We start from the raw sequence: 22,703 nt of genomic DNA on the forward strand, positions 1-22,703 counted from the left end.
TTGATTGATTGATTGATTGATTGATGCTGATGAGTGTTTTGCATAGGTATTTGTATTTCTTTATTTTATAGATGAAGAATAGTGGTATTTACTTTTAAAGATTAATGTAGTTAATTCATTTTCCTAAGGTTATGCAGCAAACAGGAGCTATGGTGAACAAGGTCAACCTAATTCATTCACCCTGTTTTTCAATGGTGAGGAAATGCAAAGACTTGAGAAATCCATACACATCTTAAGAATCTGAGTCTGGGACTTAGGCATGTAATCTTCATATCACTGTGGTTATTAGATTATGCCATTTAGTAAGAATTAAATCAATGCCTGTGAAACAAAGCAGCTGTCTCTCTTGTCCTAGTTCCGGACTCAACGTGGGAGACTGCGTTGGAGGGCCTGCCCATGGAATGCAGTGGTAGCTGTGCTAAGTCATTTTTATATAGTTGGAATGTAAGTACAGGTGATCTACACAGCATTAAGCTACCCACATGAAGGTTTGTAGTGGCTCCTGAGACAGGAACATGCTACAATATGGAAAATGGCACAGTTCCTGCGTGAGTGCTACTCAATTCAATTTTGAGCTTCTCTTATATTGCCACTTTGAAAAAAAAAATACTGTATTAACTAGAGGTACTGAAAATTATCTTTAATAACAAATTTTATAGAATGTGTAGAAATGTTCTCTGGATTGCAGTCCCTCACACAAAGTCTCTGTAGACGTGAAAGCTAGATAAAAGCTGTCCTTACAACATCTTTCAGCACTGGAGTTACTTAGCACTTGGTGTGGGAGCTAGGGCTTTCTTTGGTAAAGACAAGAATAGAGTAGATTAGCTGACTCCAGACACTGACAAGGATGCTGGAGAAGCTCTGCCAAGTGTCAGGGCTGTGCCTGTGATGTAATGATTCCTATACATTTTACATGATAGAGGTGTTGGTGGCAAGGTGACTTTTGTTTTTTAAACTTACAGATCTACACTCCAAACATGCTCCTAGGTTTCACTTTAAATATGCACACCAAAAAAGCTGTGGGGAGTCCTCTGGGACAGATGTCCTTCCACTTTAACCCCAATGCTGTATGTTCTCACGTGCCTGCCCCACAGTTCATGCTATGAAGCATGAAAGAAGTGCCATCCGACTTAGTTTTACTCCTAGAAAACGTTTGTTTTAAAGCAGAATTACATGCTGATTGGTGCAGATGACTAATTTTCCTGTTGAACAGAATCATGGGGTGTTTGCCATTTGATATTTGGGGTACCTGGCCAGGAGTAATTATTTAGTTCATGACCCTAATAGGAACTTGACTCTCTAATAGTGATTACTGATAGATTTGAGCTGCTACTTGGATCCTTTCTGGACCTTCATAGCAAAACTAGCCTATTAACATAGACAGCACCGTTACTTGCCTGTCTTCGTAGCTTTAAGAGTTTAAACAATGTTAACAGTCTTAAGAAATGTATTCTGCTACTTATGAGACTAAGAGCTACAAGGACACACAGTGAGGAACAGTAAGGCAGTACTGCACTTTGAGTTTTCCATATACTCTTAATCCTTGAAGTGTGAAGCAACAATCTGAAGTAGCATTCTTTAAGGAGGCATAATTACTAGTAAACACAGGCCAAATGTATACGCAATTCCTTTAGTTAGAGGCCTTGCAAGGTTTTCTGTACAAAGCAGTGTTATCATATGTGTAGGTACCTTAGCATTGCTCCTGGACATAATTACTACAATGGATTGTAGTGAGGAAGTTGTTGGTAATCACAGTCATTGCACGGATATGCCCTGTGGCAACTATTACTGGATCTTGTGTGTTTGTTATGGGTCATACTGGCACAGGAACCCCATTCTTTTTTTGGGGGGGGGGAGTTTGAGACAGAGTTTCTCTGTGTAGCTTTGGAGCCTATCCTGGCACTCACTCTAGAGACCAGGCTGTCCTCGAACTCACAGAGATCCGCCTGCTTCTGCCTACCGAGTGTTGGGATTAAAGGCGTGCGCCACCAACGCCCGGCTAGGAACCCCATTGTTACAGATATCTATGTAGGCAGTTGATGGAGTTTGGTGCAGTCGTTGGTAAAAGAAGATTTTCTGAATTAGGGATCAAATGTTTTGTCCAAAAGATCCTTTCAACTCAATGGAAATATTGTGCGTGTAGAATCCTAATAGTTAATGTCTGAAAAAGCTATATTATAAATAACTCTCTTATGGCCTGGAGACTCAAAGAAATAAATTACCTTCTCAAAGGAAGCTTATGGTTTTATAGTTTCTCAGGCAAATGGGAGCTGGACCTGACTTTGCTCTAGAACCATCATATGTTTTTATTCTCCTGGCCAAGCTTGTGATTTTTGCTTACTGGGATCTATTAAATATTATGCTATGGGTAATTTTGATGGTTAGGTTGCTTATAAAAATGAAACCAAACTGTAATTTCTTGTGCTCTTTAAAATGCTGCCTTGCCTAGTGAGAGTCTCTCAGACACTCCTTTTAAAAAGGGTTCTGAGGGGGTCACTTCATTTGTCACCAAATTGATATGAGTCTTCACACCCATGTGTTTATGACCTGTTGACTAGAATGAAGCCTTTACCAGCACAGCTATGGGACAAGATGTTAATTTAAGGATTAGGAGAGGAGAACATGTATCCCTTCCCCCATTTAGCAGTCTTTGTCAATTTATCTCATAATTGTAGACGTCTTATAAATTGGAGAAGAAAAAATTAAGAGAATTCATGAACTTGAGGTTGAATTCAATGGCCTAAGGGACCCAAGTTATAGGTACTGTCCTAGTCAGAGTTACCATTGCTGTGATGAAACAGCATGACCAAAAGCAACTTGGGAGGTAAGGCTTACATATTTTTAGTCACAGCCTATTGAGGGAAAGCCATGGCAGGAATGCAAACTAGGCAGGAACCTGGAGTGAGGAGCTGATGCAGAGGCCATGGAGGGTGCTGCTTACTGACTGACTTGCTTCTCCTGCTTACTCAATCTGCTTTTTTTTTTTTTAAAAAAAAAAGTATTTATTTTAGAAGCACTCTTATTTACATATACATCCCCCCATTCCCTCACCCACCCATCCTCCCATGCTCCCTAATGACCCCCCAGTTCACCCCCTACCCACTCCCCAGGGACAGTGAGGCCCTCCATGGGATCATCAAAGTCCATCATCATGGGCAGGGGGAGGGCTCAGTACCTCCTTTCCATATCTGGGCTGCAATAGTCTCCCTATGGGCTCCCAAAGTCCATTTGTGCTCTAGGGATAAACACTGGCTCCACAGTTAGAAGTCACATAGACTGCCTCGGCCTTCTATCTGGCACCCACATTTGGAGGGCTTGCTTGGATCCAATCCTGGTTCCCCAGCTTTACCACTAGAGTCTCCGTGTTCTCATTAGGTCAGGTCAACTGTTTCTGTGGGTTTCTCCAGCACAGTCTTTGCTCCTTTGCAAATCTCTCCTCCCTCTCTGCAACTGGATTCCAGGAGTATGGCTCAGTGCTTAGCTGTGGGTGCCTGTTTCTGCTTTGATCAGCTACTGGATGAAGGCTCTAGGAATGGTAACCAAGGTATTCATCAATCTCATTATAGGGGAAGGGCAGCAAAGGCAGCCTCTCCACCACTGCCTGGATTCTTAGTTGGGGTCATCCCCCGTGGATCCCCTAACATTTCCCCTGAGCCAGACCTCTCTCCAAACCTGTACTGGCTTCCTCTATCAAGGCATCTCCTTTCTTGCCCTCTTCTATTTTTCCCCTCAATCGGAGTAAACCAGTTCTCCAGGATCTCAGCTCCTCAAAAAAAAAAAAAAAAAAAAAAAAAAAAATCAGCCTGCAACCTACTCTTCCTAAATCACATCAGAATTTTAATTAATCAATTAATTAATTTATCAGTGTATGTACATGGTGTAGGGCTGTGTGTGTCTCTGTGTGTGTTTGTGTGTGTGTGTTGTTGTTGTTGTTATTGCATGTACAGAATATGTGGCCTTTTTCTATGACTCTCTGCCTTATTACTTGGAGAGGTCTCTCACCCAATTGGAAACCAGCTATTCTGATTGGTCTGGCTGGCCTGGGACAGGGAGCTCCCAGGCCCTACTTTTCTCTGGCCCCCAGTGCTGCACTTATTCACACATGGCCTTGCCCACCCTTTTGCATAGGTGCTGGGATTCAGGCTTAGGCCCAGATACTTGCATAGCAAACCCTCTTACCCACTGGACCATCTCCCTATGCAGTGATACTTTGTTTGCATTTTAGCAAATAAAGCTTGCCTGAAGATCAAAGAAGTAAAGTAGCCAGTCACTTGAGAGTTCTCACCTCTACCAGTGCTCAGTCCAAAAGGGCTATCCTGTCATCAGAATGGCAGCAGACTGCATCAGTCTCTACCAAACCTCAGACTGCACTGCACCTGTCTCCTCCTGCCTTATATTCCTCTCTAGTGCTGGAATTAAAGGTGTGGGACCCCAAGTGCTGAGATCACCTTTGTGTGAGCCATTTATCTCTTAGACTGATTAAATCTCATGAATCCCAGGGTGGCCTTGAACTAACAGAGATTCGTCTGCCTCTGTCTTCCCTAGTCCTGGGATTAAAGGTGTATGCCATCACTGCCTGGCCTCTAGTGGCTTAGCTCTGCGCTCTGCACTCTGATCTTCAGTCAAACTTTATTTGTTAAAACACAAACAAAATATCAGTACATCCTTAGCCCCCAGGCCAGCATTTTCATAGCTGTTAAACATTTTGTTATAGTATGAAATTCTGTCTCCCCTCCACCATTTTTTAACCTAAGGTTCTATAAGGAATGACCCATTGTGTCTAAATGTCAATCTTCTGGCCCAAAAGATAATATAGCCTACAATATTATGAGAGCTCAAACTGAGGTCTGTAAATAAATGAGAAAATGAGGCAGAAGAAATTAATTGTAAAGGGGTTGTGTTTTCAGATGTAGTTCTAGTTTCCAAGCACAGGAAGATGGTGACAGTTCAGAATTGTGATGCTGTGATATTCTTGAGCAAGAGTTTCAAAGACAAGGACAACCTAATCACTGGGAAGCAGCATGACTTCAAAGGTCCAGACTTTGCTTTGGGCTCCCTAGATGGTTCAGTCCCTGCAACTCAAATGTCATAGCCACTGACCTTGAGCACTGACTGCACTTTGCAAGGTTATCTTTCAGTATCTTCTAGCAGAGCAAGATAAATAGAATGCAGGGTCTGGAATACACACAGAGCTGGATCAATAGCTGCTTGAGTAACTGCATCCAATAAGTGATTGATGTCTAGATTGAGATATATTTCTGATTTCAATCAACATGGCTCAGTCCCCAACCTTGCAATAATTTTTATCAGATGTCTACAGAACAGTCTTAACTATCCAAAGTTTTCATATGAGGAATAGGGAAAGCATATGTAATGAGCCCAAAGCCAGAAAAAGGAAAGAAAAGCATCTCCGTGTGCTTCAGTAAGTGAAAGAAACTAGGGGGACCTGATTTCTAGTTTAAAAGCTAAAATATACAAGTACAAACTGAGGCAAATATGATTTAAGGACTTAGAATCATTAGATTTTATTAGACATTATTTCTCTTGGATCTGAGAGATAAGTTGTGTTAGCTAAACTAAATTAGTAAATTTTCCCTGTTCTTTGTCAGATGTTGTGTGGGCTGACAGTGGTGTTTAAATGATCCCTGTTCAAAATGATACCCTTCAGTGATAAGATGCACAACACAGAGGGTGTTTAATCAAAATAGAGAAGTTGCATATCACGAATAATCAGTACAATTAAACAAACTCACAGCATGGTTTTATCCAACTTTATCCAAAGGTTCTCTCTAACTTCTTTTCATAAGCTTTCTTTTGCAGGAACTTTTAATTTATGTGGGAGCTTCCATTATTATTAGATCCCTGTATCCTCTGAGGGAGAACACGTAGGAATAAAATAATTTACCTCTTGCTTCTGAAAATGTTTTCTAAAATGTAGTCTCAGCCAATTTAAGGATGTTGTCATTTTTGTCACTGCTGTGTTCATAGGACCTAGGACTGGGCCTGGCACATAGTAGTTACTCAATAAACAATCCCTAAAGATAATAACTGTCTCAGATGATTTTCAAAGTTCATCTGCCAGAGGCTGGCTCCGTACACTCTAGTTTGCTCCTAGCCCTTGTCTTTATCTGTGAGTGGTTTGGTATTGAACAGAAGTGACAGTTACTTAGTAGGCCCAATGAAGTATACCTTATATCTATTGGAGGTCAGCTGTGCTAATAAACTAATTACAAGCTACAAGACAGATGAACTTAGCAGTCAAATATTATAGAATCATAAAACTATTGGCAGTAATTACTACTGACACATCACAATTATCCAACCATCAATAATTAGACATGGTACCTAGTCTGTGAGGTATCTGTAGAGGTCAGAATAGGCAAGTTTTGCACCATGAATAAACATACTCCCATTCAAATCCTACTTCTACTGCTGTTGTGTGAACTCCAAAAGGTTACATCAATCACTGTAAGCCTAGCTTGTTTCTCCATCCATAGACTGGGTGTAGGAGTAATAATTAATCCCTAAGATCAGTATGAAGATTAAAAGACATCAAGAGATGGCCAAAGCCTCTGCCACGTTGTAAATAATAAAAGCAAGTTACTATTGATATAAATAATAACCACGCCAGCAATGACAGCTCCCATTATTATCACCTTCATGGCAAGCAGAATGTCATCTCAGAGCTGGGACTGTGGGAAGGCAAAGACAGAGAGCAACACTGGAACTCAAGTCCCTGGCTTTCCATTAGCATTCTGTCTATGCCACTTTAACATAATGGGAAAAGATTGCTAGCCTCGTGTGGAGCTAGCAGCCACACTACAGCCTGATTGGCCTTTCAGGAAGAAAAAGCAGGCAAATGAGTGAAGTAAGGCGAACACAGAATGAGAAAAAAAATAGTAATAAAAGCCCTGTTCCTATTGCATTTGTACAGATACAGAATATCAAGTATTGGGCCTGTTTCACATACAAGAAAGAAAAAATTCAAGTTTATGGTCTTTTTACAATTTTACTTGGAGTCAAAAGTATTTTTTATCTGTCTAACCATATTTTGACACTATGTACAGGGGACTTTCTGTCTTGTCTATAGGTGCCCCTGGGCAAGCACACAGGTTTAAACAGACTTGAAATTACTGCTGCTTATCATACCATGTGCTTTCATTACATGTGCTATCATTATGTTCACGCCTTCTTCATTTTCGTTCCCTAGAATGCTGAAGTTTCTGTTTTTGAAGTAAATATACGCTTCGTCGGTGGACTGCTGTCAGCCTACTACTTGTCTGGGGAAGAGGTAAGTTGCAAAGTGGTATAGAAAAGTGAATCATGAAATGTCTCCAAAATACCCTTTTTGTTAAATATGCCACTTGTGGCATGGATTTAGGAAAAATCAACTCAATTTTCGTGTTCCGGTGGTCAGTTTTATTTCTCAAAATATGTGCTAATTAAATGAGCAAGCTGGGGAAGTTCATATTGCCAGGTTAAGGTAAGACATTTAAAAAGTATGGCTCCATTATGCTATATTTGCTATGATGAGAAGTACAAATTCCACATGTCTGCAGACATAGTACAGATGTTTAGTGTAATGGCAGGCTAGTAGGTGAAGTTTTGTCATGAAATTTATTTTAATGTTAGTATGTAAACATAATAAAACCTTTTTTGAGCAAAGAAAGCATGACAAATAAGATATGAAAATTACAGTACTTGTGAAATTGGGGGGGCTGCAGCTCTGAGCTTGCCAACACACTGTCCTGCAGGCCAGTGTCCCTGTCAGAATGGCTTTATTCGCTTCCTGAGTCAAGGCTTAATGAATTATCTGCTGCTTGGGGAAAAGCAGGGAGTTTTAATTTTCTTTCTTTCTTTATTTCTTTCTTTCTTTCTTTTTTGGTAGATTAAAGACTTTTGTATCATGTTCATAAAGGACACTGATCCTATTTGATTGAAAGCATTTGGATAACTTTGTGAATTATGGGAAGCGTCCACCCAGAGTTTTGGGAATGGACTCACCTGTAATACTGACAGTGTTAAAAGCTGACATCAAGGAAAAACAATCACATATTTCAACTGCATGTCAATCAGATTTACGTTAGCCTCAGCATTCTGGCTGGGGGAAGAGCAGATCTTAGCCTGTGTAGTATTTCATGTATTTCTGTGCTTCAAACAGATTTAAGCAGGGTAATAAATGTTTAATGAGACAGGCTGCTTGACTTTGCTCCTGTCTCCAAGGTGCTTTACTAGTAGTAGCAACTGCACTCTTGTTCCCTCTCTTTCTCTTTTTGGATTTTATTCTTCCATATCTTTTGTTAAGTATGTAGATAGCCCCCACAGTCCCCTGTGTCATCCTGCCCTAAGCATCTTTCCAGCCTGGGGAGCACAGCCCTGTGCTGTGTTATTCTCCCTGCTCACTTTACCCAGCTTTTCCCCCTCTCTTATATGTACAGTCCAGTTTAGCCTCCCCAAGCTGGAGCGACTCCATTTTAAAGTAGCAGGGCTTAAATGGACATTTCTCTAGTGAACAGGTCCCTGAGCATCCCAGGCCCAGATCTTCTCATGGTTTTTGACATCCTTCATAATTTACATGTAGATGTCACAATTTGGAAAAAAAAAAAAACAACGACTGCACCCTTCTGACTGTGAGTTTGATGGAGTTATGGGGAATGCAGAAAGGAATGAATGTATATTTCTTCCAAAGATGTGTCCTTTTGCATGAGTTTTTTAGTTTTGTTTACTGTTGCAAGATTCTGTATATGTGAGTATTTCTATTTTTATGAATATTTGCTATATCTGTATTGCTTATCTAAATGAATTGTCTACAGATGATGTCATTTGTCTGCAATTAGAATAATTAGCTTAAGGCCTTGTAAGAATTTTTATTTAATTACTTTTAGTTTTTGAGATTATAAAATAATTGTATCATCTCCCCTTCCCTTTCCTCACTCTCAATCCTCCATTATACCCTTGCTTGTTCTCTTTAAAATCCATGACCTGTGTTTTCATTAATTGTCATTATATGCACACACACAGATACATACATACACATATATATTTCTCTGTGTGGATATATATATATATATATATATATATATATATATACATATATATAATTACTAAATATATACACATACATAAATATAATCTGTTCAGACTGTACAATGTTATTTGTATGTATATATTTTTAGGCCCACCATTTGATAACCATCGAATAACCCGTTGGTGTATTCATTCCTGTGGAAGATCATTTCTTCCACTCTCAGCGTTTCTCAGTTGCCTGGGTAGGGTTGAGCTTTCCCCTATCCAAATTACAATGTCTACTAGTATGGTCCTTGTTAAGCTCATGTTTAAGGATGCAGGTTGATTTAGACTATGTGGGTATAGCTTCTGTCCTCTCTATGAGACATAATCTCACAGCAAACCCTGTTCCTCTGGCTCTTACAGTCTTCCTGCCCCATTTCTGGATAGATCTTGAGCCTTGGGTATAGGAGTTGTTTTATAGATGTATCATTTGGGACTGGCTCCATAACTCTTCATTTTGATTGATTGTAGCTTTTTGGAAAGGTCTTCCTCTGCTGCAAAGAGAAGTCCCTTTGATGAGCAGTGAGGATTACATTTATTTATCTGTAGGTATAAGAGCATATATTCAGAATGTTGTTAGGGATTTTTCTGGCTTAGTGTAGTGGCAGTTGTATGTTCTCTTCCAAGATTTGTGACTTCACTGGCTCTGGGTAGTTGACTAGGATTCCAGTATTAGGCATGATTTCCGTCTTGTTGAGTGGGTCTTTAAGTCCAATTAGAGAGCAGTGGTTACTGCACCCTTGGGGTTATTTGGCCATGCTGGTCATCATCAATTGGTTCATATGTATAGTAGCTGGTTAGGACTCTAGGTTGCTTCCCTCCATTGGAAGCTTGCTTGGATCCTCCTGGTGCCAGGAAAACTAATCCTCAGAAGCATGAGGCTTTCAGGTCAATTCTAGCTCTGGGGCCTCTGGGCCCTGTGTCTGAAATGTGTGTTAACTTCAGTAGAAACTTAAATACCTTCCACCTTTTGGGAAATATTTGTTGTTCATGTATAGAAAAGGCATGATTTGTGCAAAGTGATTCTATATCCTGCCACATTGTTGAATTTCTTTATTGTGTTCTAGAAATTTTCTGTTGGGTTTTTTTGGGGAGTGAGAGGGGGTGGGAGGGGGAGATCTCTTTTATGTAATATGCCATGTGCAAGTAGGGATAGCATGCCTTCTTTCCCACTTTGTGTCCCTTTAGTTTCCCCCTCTTGTCTTGTTGATCCAGATAGTTCTTCAAGCACAGTATTGAAAAGGAGTGTCCTAGTGGACATCCCTGCCTCATTCCTGACTGTAGTATCAATGATTGGCTTGTGTTTTTCTCCATTTATGATGGCTGGTTTCTCCTATATAGCTTTTTATTGTGGTTGAGGTATGTTCTCTCTAGCCCTAATTTTCTAGGACTTGTATCATGAAGGCATGTTGGATATTGTCTTCCATCTACATATTAGCTTCTTCCTAAATCTATTAAAATGGTCATGTATTTTTAAATAAAGTCCACTTATGTGGTTTATTACATTTATTAACTTGCTTATGTTGAACCATTCCTGCATTTCAGGGATAAAGCCAACTTAGAAATGGTATAAAGTCTTTTTGATGTGTGTCTACATTCTGTTTGCAAGTATTTATTAAGTAAGCAGTTATTTATGTTCAGATGGGATATTGACCTATAGTTTCCTTTTTCATTGTGTGTTTATTTGGTCTTAGTATCAGAATAATACTGGCTTCATAAAAGAAATTTATAACTGCTCTCTCCTTTTAGTTTTTTTAATTGTTTAAGGATGATTGGCCGTAGTATTTTTTTTTTTTTTTTTAGGTATGATAGAATTATGAAGTGAGTCCATCTGGTCCTGGGCTTTATTTTAGTTAGGATGAATTTTGTTACTGTTTCAAGTCCCTCGTTTGTTATGGGTCTGCTTAGGTGGTTGACTTTTTGGTTTAATTTTGGTGGTTTGGTTTGATCTAGAAATCCACCCGTTTCTTTTAAATTTTCAAGTTTAACAGTAGAGTTCTTTCTTTCCACCTTTCTTTCTTTCTTTTCTCTCTCTCTCTCTCTCTCTCTCTCTCTCTCTCTCTCTCTCTCTCTCTTTCCCTTCCTTCCTTCCTTCCTTCCTTCCTTCCTTCCTTCCTTCCTTTTTGTATTCCCTTATAATATTTTGAAATTCTTCGGTGTCTGTTTCCCTGTTCATTTCTGATTCTGTAAATTTTGGCCCTTTTTTTAAATTTTGGTTAGTTATGTCAAGGCTCTATTAATCTTCTTTATCTTCTAAAAGAACCAGTCCTTAGATTCATTGATCCTTGATATTATTTTTACTTCTCTTTCATTAATTTCTGCTCTGATTTTTATTATTTCTTGTTGTCAGCTTGGTTTGAATTTTTTTTCTGGTTTGTCCAATTTTTTTTAGCTACAACATCATATCATTTATTTGTAATCTTTCTGATTTTTTAAATATAGGTACTTAGACCTATAAAATTCCCCTGGTAAACCTGCTTTCAAGTGTGTCTCAGAGGGTTTGTGTAGTATTTCATTTTCAATTAGTTCCAGGAAACTTTTTCTTGATTTCTTCTTTGACCCATTCAGCATTTGGTAAGGAGTTGTTTAATCTCTCTGAGTTTGGGTGTTTACTAGAAATTTGTATGGTGTCAATTTTAAGTTTTATACTAGAAATTTGATGTCAATTTTAAGTTTTATCTAGTTGTGGTCAGATAGGATACATGAAGTCATCAGTCTTTTTTAATTTATACAGATTTGTTTCATGCCCCAGAATGAGGTCTACTTCAGAAATTCCCAGTATGCTACTGAGTAGAATTATATTCTTTGATGTTTGGGTGAAATGTTCTATAGATAGCTGTTAAGTTCCTTGTATGAATGGTGTCCATTAATTCTGATGTTTCTCTGTTTATCTAGATGACCTATTTAATAAAGTAGACTATTGAAATCACCTATTAATGGATTCACATTCATCTTGGGTAACTATTCCTTTGACTGGAATGAAGTCTTGCTCTTTATCTTGCTGGTTTAGCTTGACTTCTATTTTGTCAGCTATTAGGATAGTGATGCCTGTTTGTTTCCTGGTACCATTTGATAGGGGTGCTTGTATCCATCCTTGCACTGTAAGGCAGTGCTTACCTTTAAAGCTAAAGTGTGTTTCTTGTAGACAACAGATAGATGGATTTTTTTTTTTTTAATTTTGAACCATTTAGCCAAGCTGTATACCTTGACTGGAAGAACTAATGCCATAAATATTTAAAGTTATTGTTGAAATGTGTGTGTTAATTGTTGTCATCATCTTGATTTCTGGTATTATTGCTTGTCTTCTTAGTGGTACTTTGTGTTTTAGTAATTGTGGCTTCATATTTCTTTCCATAGCCTCTCATTTCTCTCTTCATCCCAAAATATTGATTCCTGCATTAACTTTAGGTTTGATTTGTTGGATACACACACACACACACACGTCTGGAAATATTTTCTTTTTCCATCAACTATGGCAGTTAGTTTTGCTGAGTATGTTACCCTAGGTTGGTCATCCTGGTATTTAAGGCTTGTTAGCAGTACTCCAGGCTCCTGGCTTTCAGAGTTTCCATTGAGAAATAGTCTGTTATGTTGATGGTGTTCCTTTACATGTGAATTGGTTGTGTTTGGTTTTCTTGTTTGGTTGTTTGAATTGCAGAAGCTTTCAATACTCTCTTTTCATTCTGTGTAGGTTTTTAACTATAATACCCATATAATATAATATAATATAATAATTTCTTTTCTGGTCTTGTCTATTTGCAGTTCTGTGTGCTTCTTATATCTGTATGTATGTGTCTTTCCTTAGTTTGGAGAAGTTATCTTCTGTGATATTGCTGAAAATATGGTCTGTGCCATTGACTTGGGATTACTCTCCCTCATCTATTCTATAACTTGAAGGTTTGGTCTTTTAATGGTATCCCACATTTTCTATATATTTTGCCTCCGTTTTTATTTATTTATTTTTCTTATATTCCTTGCTTATTTGGTCTAGATCCTCTACTTTATGTTCTGCTTAATTCAACCTACTTAGAAGGGTTTCCTTTGAGTTTTCTAGCTGAATTATTGGGTTTTTCAATTCCAACTTCATTTCAGTTTGAGTGCTCTCCAGTGTTTCTCTTTATAGAATTCCATTTTCAAGTACTGGATTGTCTTTTTTATTTCCATCAAACCTATGTTTATATTTTCTTGGGTCTCACTCAGGTATGTATTCTCCTTAAGTAAGTTCTTTCTCCTTTATTTCAATGAGCTGTTTCTTTGTGTCTTCTTTAAATTCCTTGAATTCTTTGATGAAGCTTATAATTGTTCTTTTAAATTCTATGTCCTGGGTTCATCTACATAATTCTCATTTGGTAAATTTGTCTACAGGACTGCTGGATTTTATATGGGAGATACTGCTTTTATCTTTCATGTTATTTGTATTTTTGCAATGAGATTTGTACATGTGGGTTATTTTTATTAGCTCTGTGTCTGATATGGACAGAGTAAGTTGAGGCAGTGCAAGTTGGGTTTGGCCTAGATGTTAGATGTGGTTTAGATGGCATGAAGTCTGGTGGACACAGAGGACTGGGCTGGTGTGTACTATGTGCATCCTGGCTCAAGCCTTGAGTATAGAGGTATATTTGGGTTTGAGGAGGGTTTGGAGATGACAGGATGAGGCAGATTCACAGGGTTAGGCCTGGATAAGTATATGCAGTTTCTGGGTTGGTAAAGTTGGTTATGGTGTGACAAGAGCCTGTGGTCAGAAGGAGGCATTGGGATCCTGGCGGAAGCCTGGAGGTTGGTTGCAGCACAGGCAGGGGTGGCCAGACTTGGCTGGGCACTGGATGTGGGACCCAAGCTGCATATGGATGTAGCATGGCAGGAGCCTGTAGGTCAAGGCTATAAGGGTGTTTCTCAAGCTATATTTGGCTACCTTTAATAGTGAGAAGAAAATGAAGAACAGCTTTGTTGTAAATAACTACCATTTCTCCATATTTGCCTGTCAGTTTCACTGTGTAAAAGTTGATTTGTTACAGAATTTTTTTACATTTTGTTTTTTTAAGAAAAAGTTAAGTTTTTTAAATATACTTTCCTGTTTTTAGAGAATTTTAAGTGTTGGTTCATAAGGGTTTATTTTCTTACCATATTTTTTTCTATAGTGTTCTATAAACATTGAGATATAGGTCATAAGTATTTGTTTTGATTAATATGGTAATAATCTGTCAGAACATAATTACTCTCCAAAATGTGGTTGCCATATGAGAAGTAGTTAGTACTAAGTTGGATGATCAGACCCCTCCCCTTCCTCTTCCTCCTAAAAGCCTTGCCACATGACACTTGCTTTTTGTTTCTCTAATGCACTCAGGAGACTTGCCTACCAAGAATGTGACCAAGAAACATTATTCTACCCCAAGCCAGTTATTTGACTTTGTTTCAAGATGAAAACATATACTTGTTACATAGAAATATCACCAACATGGCTAAATTATTCATTGCTTAGTTTCATATACCTCTAAGGTTCTCTACATGCACATGTAGATCAAAGAATTCCCTAGAAAAATTCATCCACATAAATTATGTCACTGAATAGTTTCTGAGCAGCCATAATTTAGGATTCTGATTTCATTACTGAGGGGTAGGAATATTTTGAAATTTATAGATCACCATTAGATAGATATATGCAGCCCTACACTGACATCAACTAAAAAATAATTCTGAGATTTATGTTGTGAAATTAGGGAAGCAGCAGCTCTGGTTTGGACTGTACTCCATGGAAGTGGTATCATTAGAAACATGAAACAGGAAGTGTGGGTGCCGGAGAACTCTGGGCTACTGCTGTGTGAGAGGGACAGGAAGCACCTGCAATAAACTGGTTATAGACACTTTCAGCAATGAAGATAGTTTGTAGTGATGTTCAGTCAATACACAATGTTTTTCAGAGTCTGTATAAGAAATTCCAACAACAATAATAATTATATACAAATAAGTAGAGATAAGATAAATACTAAATAGGAGAATGATCTTTATTAAGAATAAAAGAGCTGTGCATTGCTCTCTACTACACCACACTCCAGCGGAATGAAATCCACACTGGTGACAGTAAATACACAAGCATTTAGGATGTATTCACCAGAATCTTGGAGGTGCTAAAATAAATCTGTAATTTTGTGTATACTAAAAACTACATCCTATTTTTTTTGAAATTTCAATGTATAGAAATAACCTAATTTTTCTTTTCCCTTTTATTTTATACTTTTACTTAAATATACACTTTCTTTTTGTAAATGTGATTCTGCTAACACTAAAGTGGAATTATCTCCAGGAACAATTTTGGGGAACTGATGCTGTAGAGTAAGATTAACTAAAGCAAAAATGGTAGTGAAAATTTACAAATATAGATGAATAAAATAAACTTGAGAAAAGCATATCAAAATGAGTGTCTACATGTAGAAAAGGGAGAGAACATGCATATTACGTGTTATGGCAGGCAAAATGGCTCAGTGCACAGAGGAGCTTACCACAAAAGCCTGATGACCTCTGTTCAATCCTTGGTTCCACATAAAGGTAGGAGAAACTGATTCCTCAAAGTTGTCCTCTGACGTTTACATACCTCATGGCATGCTCATGTACACAATTACACAATAACAATGTGTTTTTATATGTATGTTTACCTGCATGTGTATGTGTGTACCATATTCATATCTGGTACCCACAGAGGCCAGAGGAAGTCATCAGATTCTCTTATATAGATGGTTGTGAACCACCATGTGGGTGTTGGGAACTAAACCCAAGTCTCCTGCCAGAGCAACAAGTGCTCTTAACTTTTGAGCCAACCCCAGGCTTTTTAAATATACCATCTCATATTTGATAGATAGAACATTCCAATGACTATATTGTACCAGGAATGAATTTAATAAGACAAGGCTGCATGGATGCTCTCTCAGAGAGAAAGCAAGAAAATCTAGACAAAAAGTCTCTGGTTGCCATAGAACAGTGATTCTCAGTCTGTGGGTTGTGACCCCTTTAGGGTAGAATGACCCTTTCACAGAAGTCACCTAAGGCCATTAGGAAACACAGATATTTACATTATGATTTATAGCAGTAGTAACATTCCTGTTATGAAGTAGCAATGGAAATAATTTTATGGTTGGGGGTCAGCACAGCATAAAGATCAATGTTCGAAGGTGGCCACATTAGGAAGTTTGAGAACCACTGACATAGAGGATTTCTTTTCTTTTCTTTTCTTTTTCCATGACAGGGTTTCTCTGTGTAGCTTTGGAACCTGTCCTGGCACTCGCTCTGGAGACCAGGCTGGCCTTGAACTCACAGAAATCCACCTGCCTCTGCCTCCTGAGTGCTGGGATTAAAGGCATGCACCACCAACACCTGGCGACATAGAGGATTTCTATAGCTTGACTACCCTCTGAGACATCACAAATTAGGAAACAAACCATTTCTTCTATTCTTGATTCTTGTCTTAATTTGCTCAAACTACAAAGTTGCTGGAGAAATAAAAAGCCAAAAAAAAAAAAAAAATACCAGAAAGAATTGACATGGTAAAAGGGTTGTGGTAGAAACCTTCACTGGGTTTGGTAGAACCCTACAATGTCAAACTATAACAAAGTGTAGATAATTTCTGAACAGAAATTAGGTGACTGTTAGAAGAACAACCCATATTTAAGTAAGACTTAAATCCACTAAGGTGATTAAAACTGAGAAAGGACATGACCAGGCAAAATGTTTGCTTAACGGAACACCTACCTAATTTTAAAAGCTATGGTATTCTTTAAGGAATCACAATTAGAGGCATTTAATCCAGAAGGAAACAGTCTGGTAGTGAGTCTAAACTAGAAAAGCATAGCCAATCTCCTGTATACCAAATTGATGGGAGGAAGGACTATTCTTCCATGATGACATGGAGGGCTATCCTTCCATGATGGGATGGAGGTCTAAACTTCCATGGAAAAAGGTGGAGGGTATTTGATCCAGTACTGAAGAAGCAGAGGGTGTTCTTTATTTTGATGGCAGCAAAAGTCCCCTAGATCCTACACACCATGCAAAAACACCAGTACAAAATGTCACTGAGTACAAGGATTAGCTTATGCCTCCAAGTCTTATGGCCACCAAGGAAGGGGGAAACAGATGAGAGGGAGATTGAGAACCTGAGCAGAAAGACTGAGATTGCGCTTGGTTGTGGGTGCCTTTTGTCTTGATAATATTCAGACATTTGCAAATTGGAGGGTTGGAAATTGGTTTTGGAATGTATTTTGGTGGTGGATAATCACAAAATTATTTAGAAATCCCATAGAAAATTAGGATATGTTGATGTTGCTTAATTTCACAGTCAGTCTGTCACAATCTGCTTACAAGAGATGTCTTCCCAGACCATCCGTCTGTCTCCTACATCATTCTGCAAGCAAAGAAAATGACTTACAGAAAATGTGCATGATCAAGCAGAGCTGTGGAAAGTCAGGGCACATGATAGCTGCAGACAGGATTAGCACAGATTCTGCCAACTTGTTAATCATCTAAGCGTTGGACAGCAGTTTATCTGTAGGTCTCCTAGCGACCAGAGCAAAAAAGAAGAGAGATTTTACAGCAGTTTGGTTGTTGTATTTTTGAAACTAAGATTTGATAACATAACCCGTGTATAATTTTAAGCATGTATATACTAAACTTTCCATACAACAAAGAGCGATCATATAAGCAAACAAAATCTAATAATATAATTAGATCCACTTGTGGCTCACTCACAAGTACTATTCAAAAACCAGGCTCAAATTTATCCTTCTCTCTCAGATATAGGAAATGGATTTTAACTGTGATCTCTAAAAATGTAATTTCAATGCAAAAATGCCAACAAAGGAGCTGGTGATATGGCTCAGTAGGTGAGAGCACTTGCACTTGTTCTTGCAGAGGACACAAGTTCAATGCTTGGCACCCATGTGGTAGATCCTAACCATCTATAACTTTCGTTCCAGGGGGGTCAGTGCCCTCTTCTGACTTCCATGGATATGAGGCACTTACCCGGTACACATGCATGCATACATGCAGGCCAAATACTCATACATATAAAAATAAATCTAAAAAGGTTTCAGTATCAACAAAAGGCATAACTGTAAAAGAACTGATTATAACACCCTTAGATGTAAATGAAAAGCAATGAATAATCAGTGCTTAGGAAATACAATCAAAAGCAAGGATTGGCCTGGTGGTAGGACATATAAAAATACGAGTTCATCAAATTTTACAGTATTTATATAGTACAGTAAAAATGTTTTAGTTATGCAAACATTATGCCACCAACCCTAAAATTAGTAATCTGCACACTTTTAAGAGAAAAACCATTTGAAATTTTAAAATAACAGTCTTAATGAAAACTAAAACAGGGCATGAATCTATAATACAAAAATTAAGTGCCACATTAAATTTTGTATCCAATTTTATAGAAATATATAGCTTTACACACATAAGAATGTGTGTGTGTGTGTGTGTGTGTGTGTGTGTGTGTGTGTGTGTGTGTGTGTGTGTGTGTGTAGTTTTTAAGTATTTCAGAATTAGAAAAATGTACCAGGAAAAAAGGCGACATCATGAAAAATAAGAGCATAGATTGTAAAATGAAATGATGTAAGTTCCCTTTCCATCTCTTAATATCCACATTGTTACTGAGATAATTGCCTGGAAAGACCTACAGAGCAGTAAGAACCAAATGCTCACCTACTGGGAGACAGGAAGTTGGAGGTGTCACTTTGAGTGTGCCCTTCAAGAGAAAGGTTTCACGGGTATATTTTGGAGGCATCTCTACTCAGGCTCACTGTGATGATGCTGTTTGGGAAAGACAGTGATTGGATGAGGAAGTGACAGATGCACTCAAGGAACAGTCATGGTGTGGGTGTTGTGTGACGAAACTTTTCTTTGGGAGACACAGCACACATGTTTATTCACCCCAGATAGGGAGGGAACCCACAACAGACCAAAGTCCAGCTTGGAGAAGCAATGGGTTTTACTGGAGTTGCAGGAAAATGGGTGAAGGATTATTTCTAGCAGCAGAAATGACTCAAAGACAGTTGCATCACCCCAGAACAGCTCCCAAAGCTGGGAACTAAAGCACACTGCACAGCCTGCAGGGACCTCAACAGGTTGGACAGTGTCTTTTCCAGATGCCTCAGTTGATCTAAACCTCCTCCAGGCAACTCAGTTGCTTTCTGCTTCCTCCCAGCAGCTGCTCTGGTCTCTGAATCTTCTTTGCAGCCGGGCTTGTCTGAGAGTCTTCCATGCACTTTTTTTCCCCCTCTGAGACAGGGTTTCTCGGTGTAGCAGCTTTGGAGCCTGTCCTGGAAGTCTCTCTGTAGACCAGGCTAGTCTCGAACTCACAGAGATCCACCTACCTCTGCCTCCTGAGTGCTGGGATTAAAGTTGTGGGCCACCACCGCCCAGCTAAAAAGGGTCTTCCTACCCCCCCCCCAAAGGGGTCACCAACCATAGGTGAGAACCACTGCCTTGTAAGCTTCTGTGGCTCCACCCACTTCCACCTTCACTCAAGCTATCTCCTGCATCCCTCCAGCCCCAGCCTCCATCTCCCTTTTTATCTGTCCTATGCATGCCGATTCTCTGAAAGAGATGAGTTTTGAAAACCAGTGAGCTAGAGACACTATCTAAATTAAATCATTATTAAATATCCTAGGTCATTTATTGTAGACCTTTTAAATTGAATGACATTGTTGGGGCGTTTTGTGAAATTACGAGCCTAGGAGAAAATGATAAAGAATAAATGTGAAAGGGATCCCACACATTTCCTTCAACCTAAGGGAACGACCCAATCCAGACAAAATTTTCTAAATCATTTAATACCACATTGATGTTAATTTCTTGGAAAGGAACAATTTGAATCCCATTTATCAAATGAAGCTCTTTCTTTGTTATTCAGTACTAATGTGTTTAGCCTTATGATTTGGTAGACGTTTAGTTGGTCTCTGCATATACTTTATTAGCTTAGTATTTGACATCCATCACTGAAATTTTCTAAAAATAGCTAATATTTTCATATAGAAAGGTTTAGTTTAACAAAACATATTAGAGAATAGTCACTTTGCTTATATTTGCAATTATTTTCATAGCTGATGAGTTATAGCTGTCATACATAGAATATCCCATTATAATTGGTAAATTTAATTTGTACTTTCAAAGAGATATGTCAATGTATAGAATGGACTCTGAAATTACATACATTTTAGTCAAACTGAAATTACTACCTTTTCTCGCCCTAAGTTACAGAAATCATACCTATTTCTTACTATAGTTTTGTTGTGTTTCACACTGTAAAAACCTCAATCCTGTATTTATGATTATTTTTGAAAACCTTAGAAGTTTATCAATGTGGGCATTTTGCCTCAGCAATCTGTGAAGCATTCTGCATCCAGTTCATTAGTAAATCCCCCTATAAAACGTATTTATACTAATCTGTAAATAATAGAAGTTGGCCCAGCCTTTCATCAAACTACCAAGTGTATACTTGACACATCAAGGCAAGGGAGTAAGTTTGGTCTTGAAATGTTTTTGACTCTTTAGTCAGCACAGTTCCTTGCACATGGAACTTCATATTTAAACTGGTGAGAGTGTACCCTCATGATAGTTCAGTATCTACCTCACAATCTACCTGTGTTATGTCAGTCTGCTAGGAAAATATCCTATTGGTTTCTAATCCTTCCACCTGAAAGTCAAATTGTCTTAGTTAGGGTTTTTATTGCTGTGAAGAGCCGCCATGGCAGCCGCAACTTTTATAAAGAAAACATTTCATTGGCATGGGTCACTTACAGCTTCTGAGGGTCAGTCCATTGTCATCACGATGGGGAGCATGGTGGGGTGCAGGCAGATGTGGTGCTGGAGCTGAGACTGTTACAGAAAGTCAACTGGCTGTCACATTGAAGGAAGCTTGAGCAAAAGAGATCTCAAAGTCTGCCCCCATAGTGAAACACTTCCTCAAACAAGGCCACACCTTCTAACAGTGCCACTCCCTTTGGGGGCCATTTTCTTTCCAACCACCACACAGAACATAAGCTCACTGGCCAGAGCAAATAAGTCACATGGTCAGTGTAATTTAAAGGGTTGAAGAAATTCAGTCATTCCTAGCAAATCCTAGGCAAAGCATTGAGCAGCATTCACAAGATGACTTAGGTAAAAGAAGGGAGTCCCTTCTGCCAAATAGGAGGAAAGATTGCTGTTATTTCAGAGAAACAATGTAAATGATTCCCAACCTGGAGTCAGTGACCTAGAGGAGGTATCCATACTGGAGTATCAGACAAGTAAGTGTAGAAAGTCATGGTTTGTCATGGGATTGGCATGTTCATAAATTGTCAAGTGAAAGGCTGGTCCTCTAGCCTGTGCTTACAAAAATTCTGCTAGTCCAAGTAGGACCCCCAGCTCTGTGGGTTCTTCATCAGCCTTTCAGATATTAAATAGTAAAGCTGACAATGTTTCTGATGTACCCTGTAAAGAAGGAATTTCAGCATGACTGTGGTCAAATTTTACATTTCAGTTCTGTTTGAATGATTTTATAGTTCATAGTGACTATTGAAGCCAATATTTCAAGTTATTATCATTTTTTTGCCTAAATCATATTGATATGGGTTCCTAGAAGTGCATTATTGTTCTTATGTTTTTAACAGAGTTTATTTCCAGAAATAATCTCATATATTCTTCATCTTTGACATTGTATCCATTAGATGGATACCATGACACGGCAATATAAAAGCATTTAAAATTTAACAGAGCTAGGAGAAAATGGCTGAGGACTGCGGTAATTGCCCACCCTTCCACAGTGGCCCCTGTGCCTTGGGAGGAGGGGACTAAATATATGTGACTAGAGGAGAGCCTACTACTGTATTCTGAGGGCCTTTTTGAGGGAGCAGTGACATAGAATCCAATCTATGATTCAAGTGAACAGAAGGTGCAAGGACAGGAAGTTTAGTTCAGGGTCTTTAAGCAGATGGGGAACGTGGGCTCCAAAAGACAGGTGGTCTAGGTAAAGAGACCTTCTTCCTCTGCAGTATAAGAAAATTTAAAAGAAAAAAAAAAAGCGGAGAACACAGGCTTTAATGCCAGTGTAGATTTAGTGGTAAAATTATTATGGGATTATCACTGCGAGGGCCCTCTTAACTGTTCAAAGAGCTGCAGGGCACAGATGTCATCTGAGACTTGTGGGGGAAGAGATGGACACTGGAGATGAGCATATGTGAGGAGACATTGCTGTACTAGAGAAGGGTGACTGAGGCTTAGAGGTGTTTCTGGGTGCTAGCTAGAGAGTAGTAACCATTAATTCTCTCTCAGGAACTGTTCAGCACTTCAGACACAAGCATGGAGAAGGCAATTTCAGCTGAGTTTGGATGAATTTTAAGGTATTGAAAAAGTTTATCACAATGACAGACTATGAAGGATAAGACAGTTGGAGAGTAGTGGGGATAAGGCAAGCTGGGTAGTTGTGGGAAATGGACTACTTACCTGGCCTAAAGCAGTATAGGAGGACTGGAGGCATTTCAGGTGACTGGAGACGCTAATGTCTAGCTTATAAGGTAGGATGTATGGATTAGAAGAAATTTAAAAATCAGGACAGTTTGAGTAGTTCAAAAATCTATGACAGAATCATGAGATCATTGATT

At 38.7% G+C, this 22,703-nt stretch overlaps 1 protein-coding gene across 2 annotated transcripts in view; it reads left to right on the plus strand.

Moving 5' to 3' along the window:
• Positions 1 to 22,703, plus strand: part of Man1a1 (mannosidase alpha class 1A member 1) — a 172,844-nt gene that overhangs the window by 51,709 nt on the left and 98,432 nt on the right. For both annotated transcript variants that reach the window (XM_027402086.2, XM_027402087.2), the window contains exon 5: positions 7,211 to 7,291. In XM_027402086.2, coding sequence (XP_027257887.1) covers positions 7,211 to 7,291 — 81 coding nt within the window. The remainder of the gene's footprint in view (positions 1 to 7,210; positions 7,292 to 22,703) is intronic.

This window comes from Cricetulus griseus, chromosome 2 (genome assembly GCF_003668045.3).
Source record: "Cricetulus griseus strain 17A/GY chromosome 2, alternate assembly CriGri-PICRH-1.0, whole genome shotgun sequence".
NCBI classification, from domain to species: domain Eukaryota; kingdom Metazoa; phylum Chordata; class Mammalia; order Rodentia; family Cricetidae; genus Cricetulus; species Cricetulus griseus.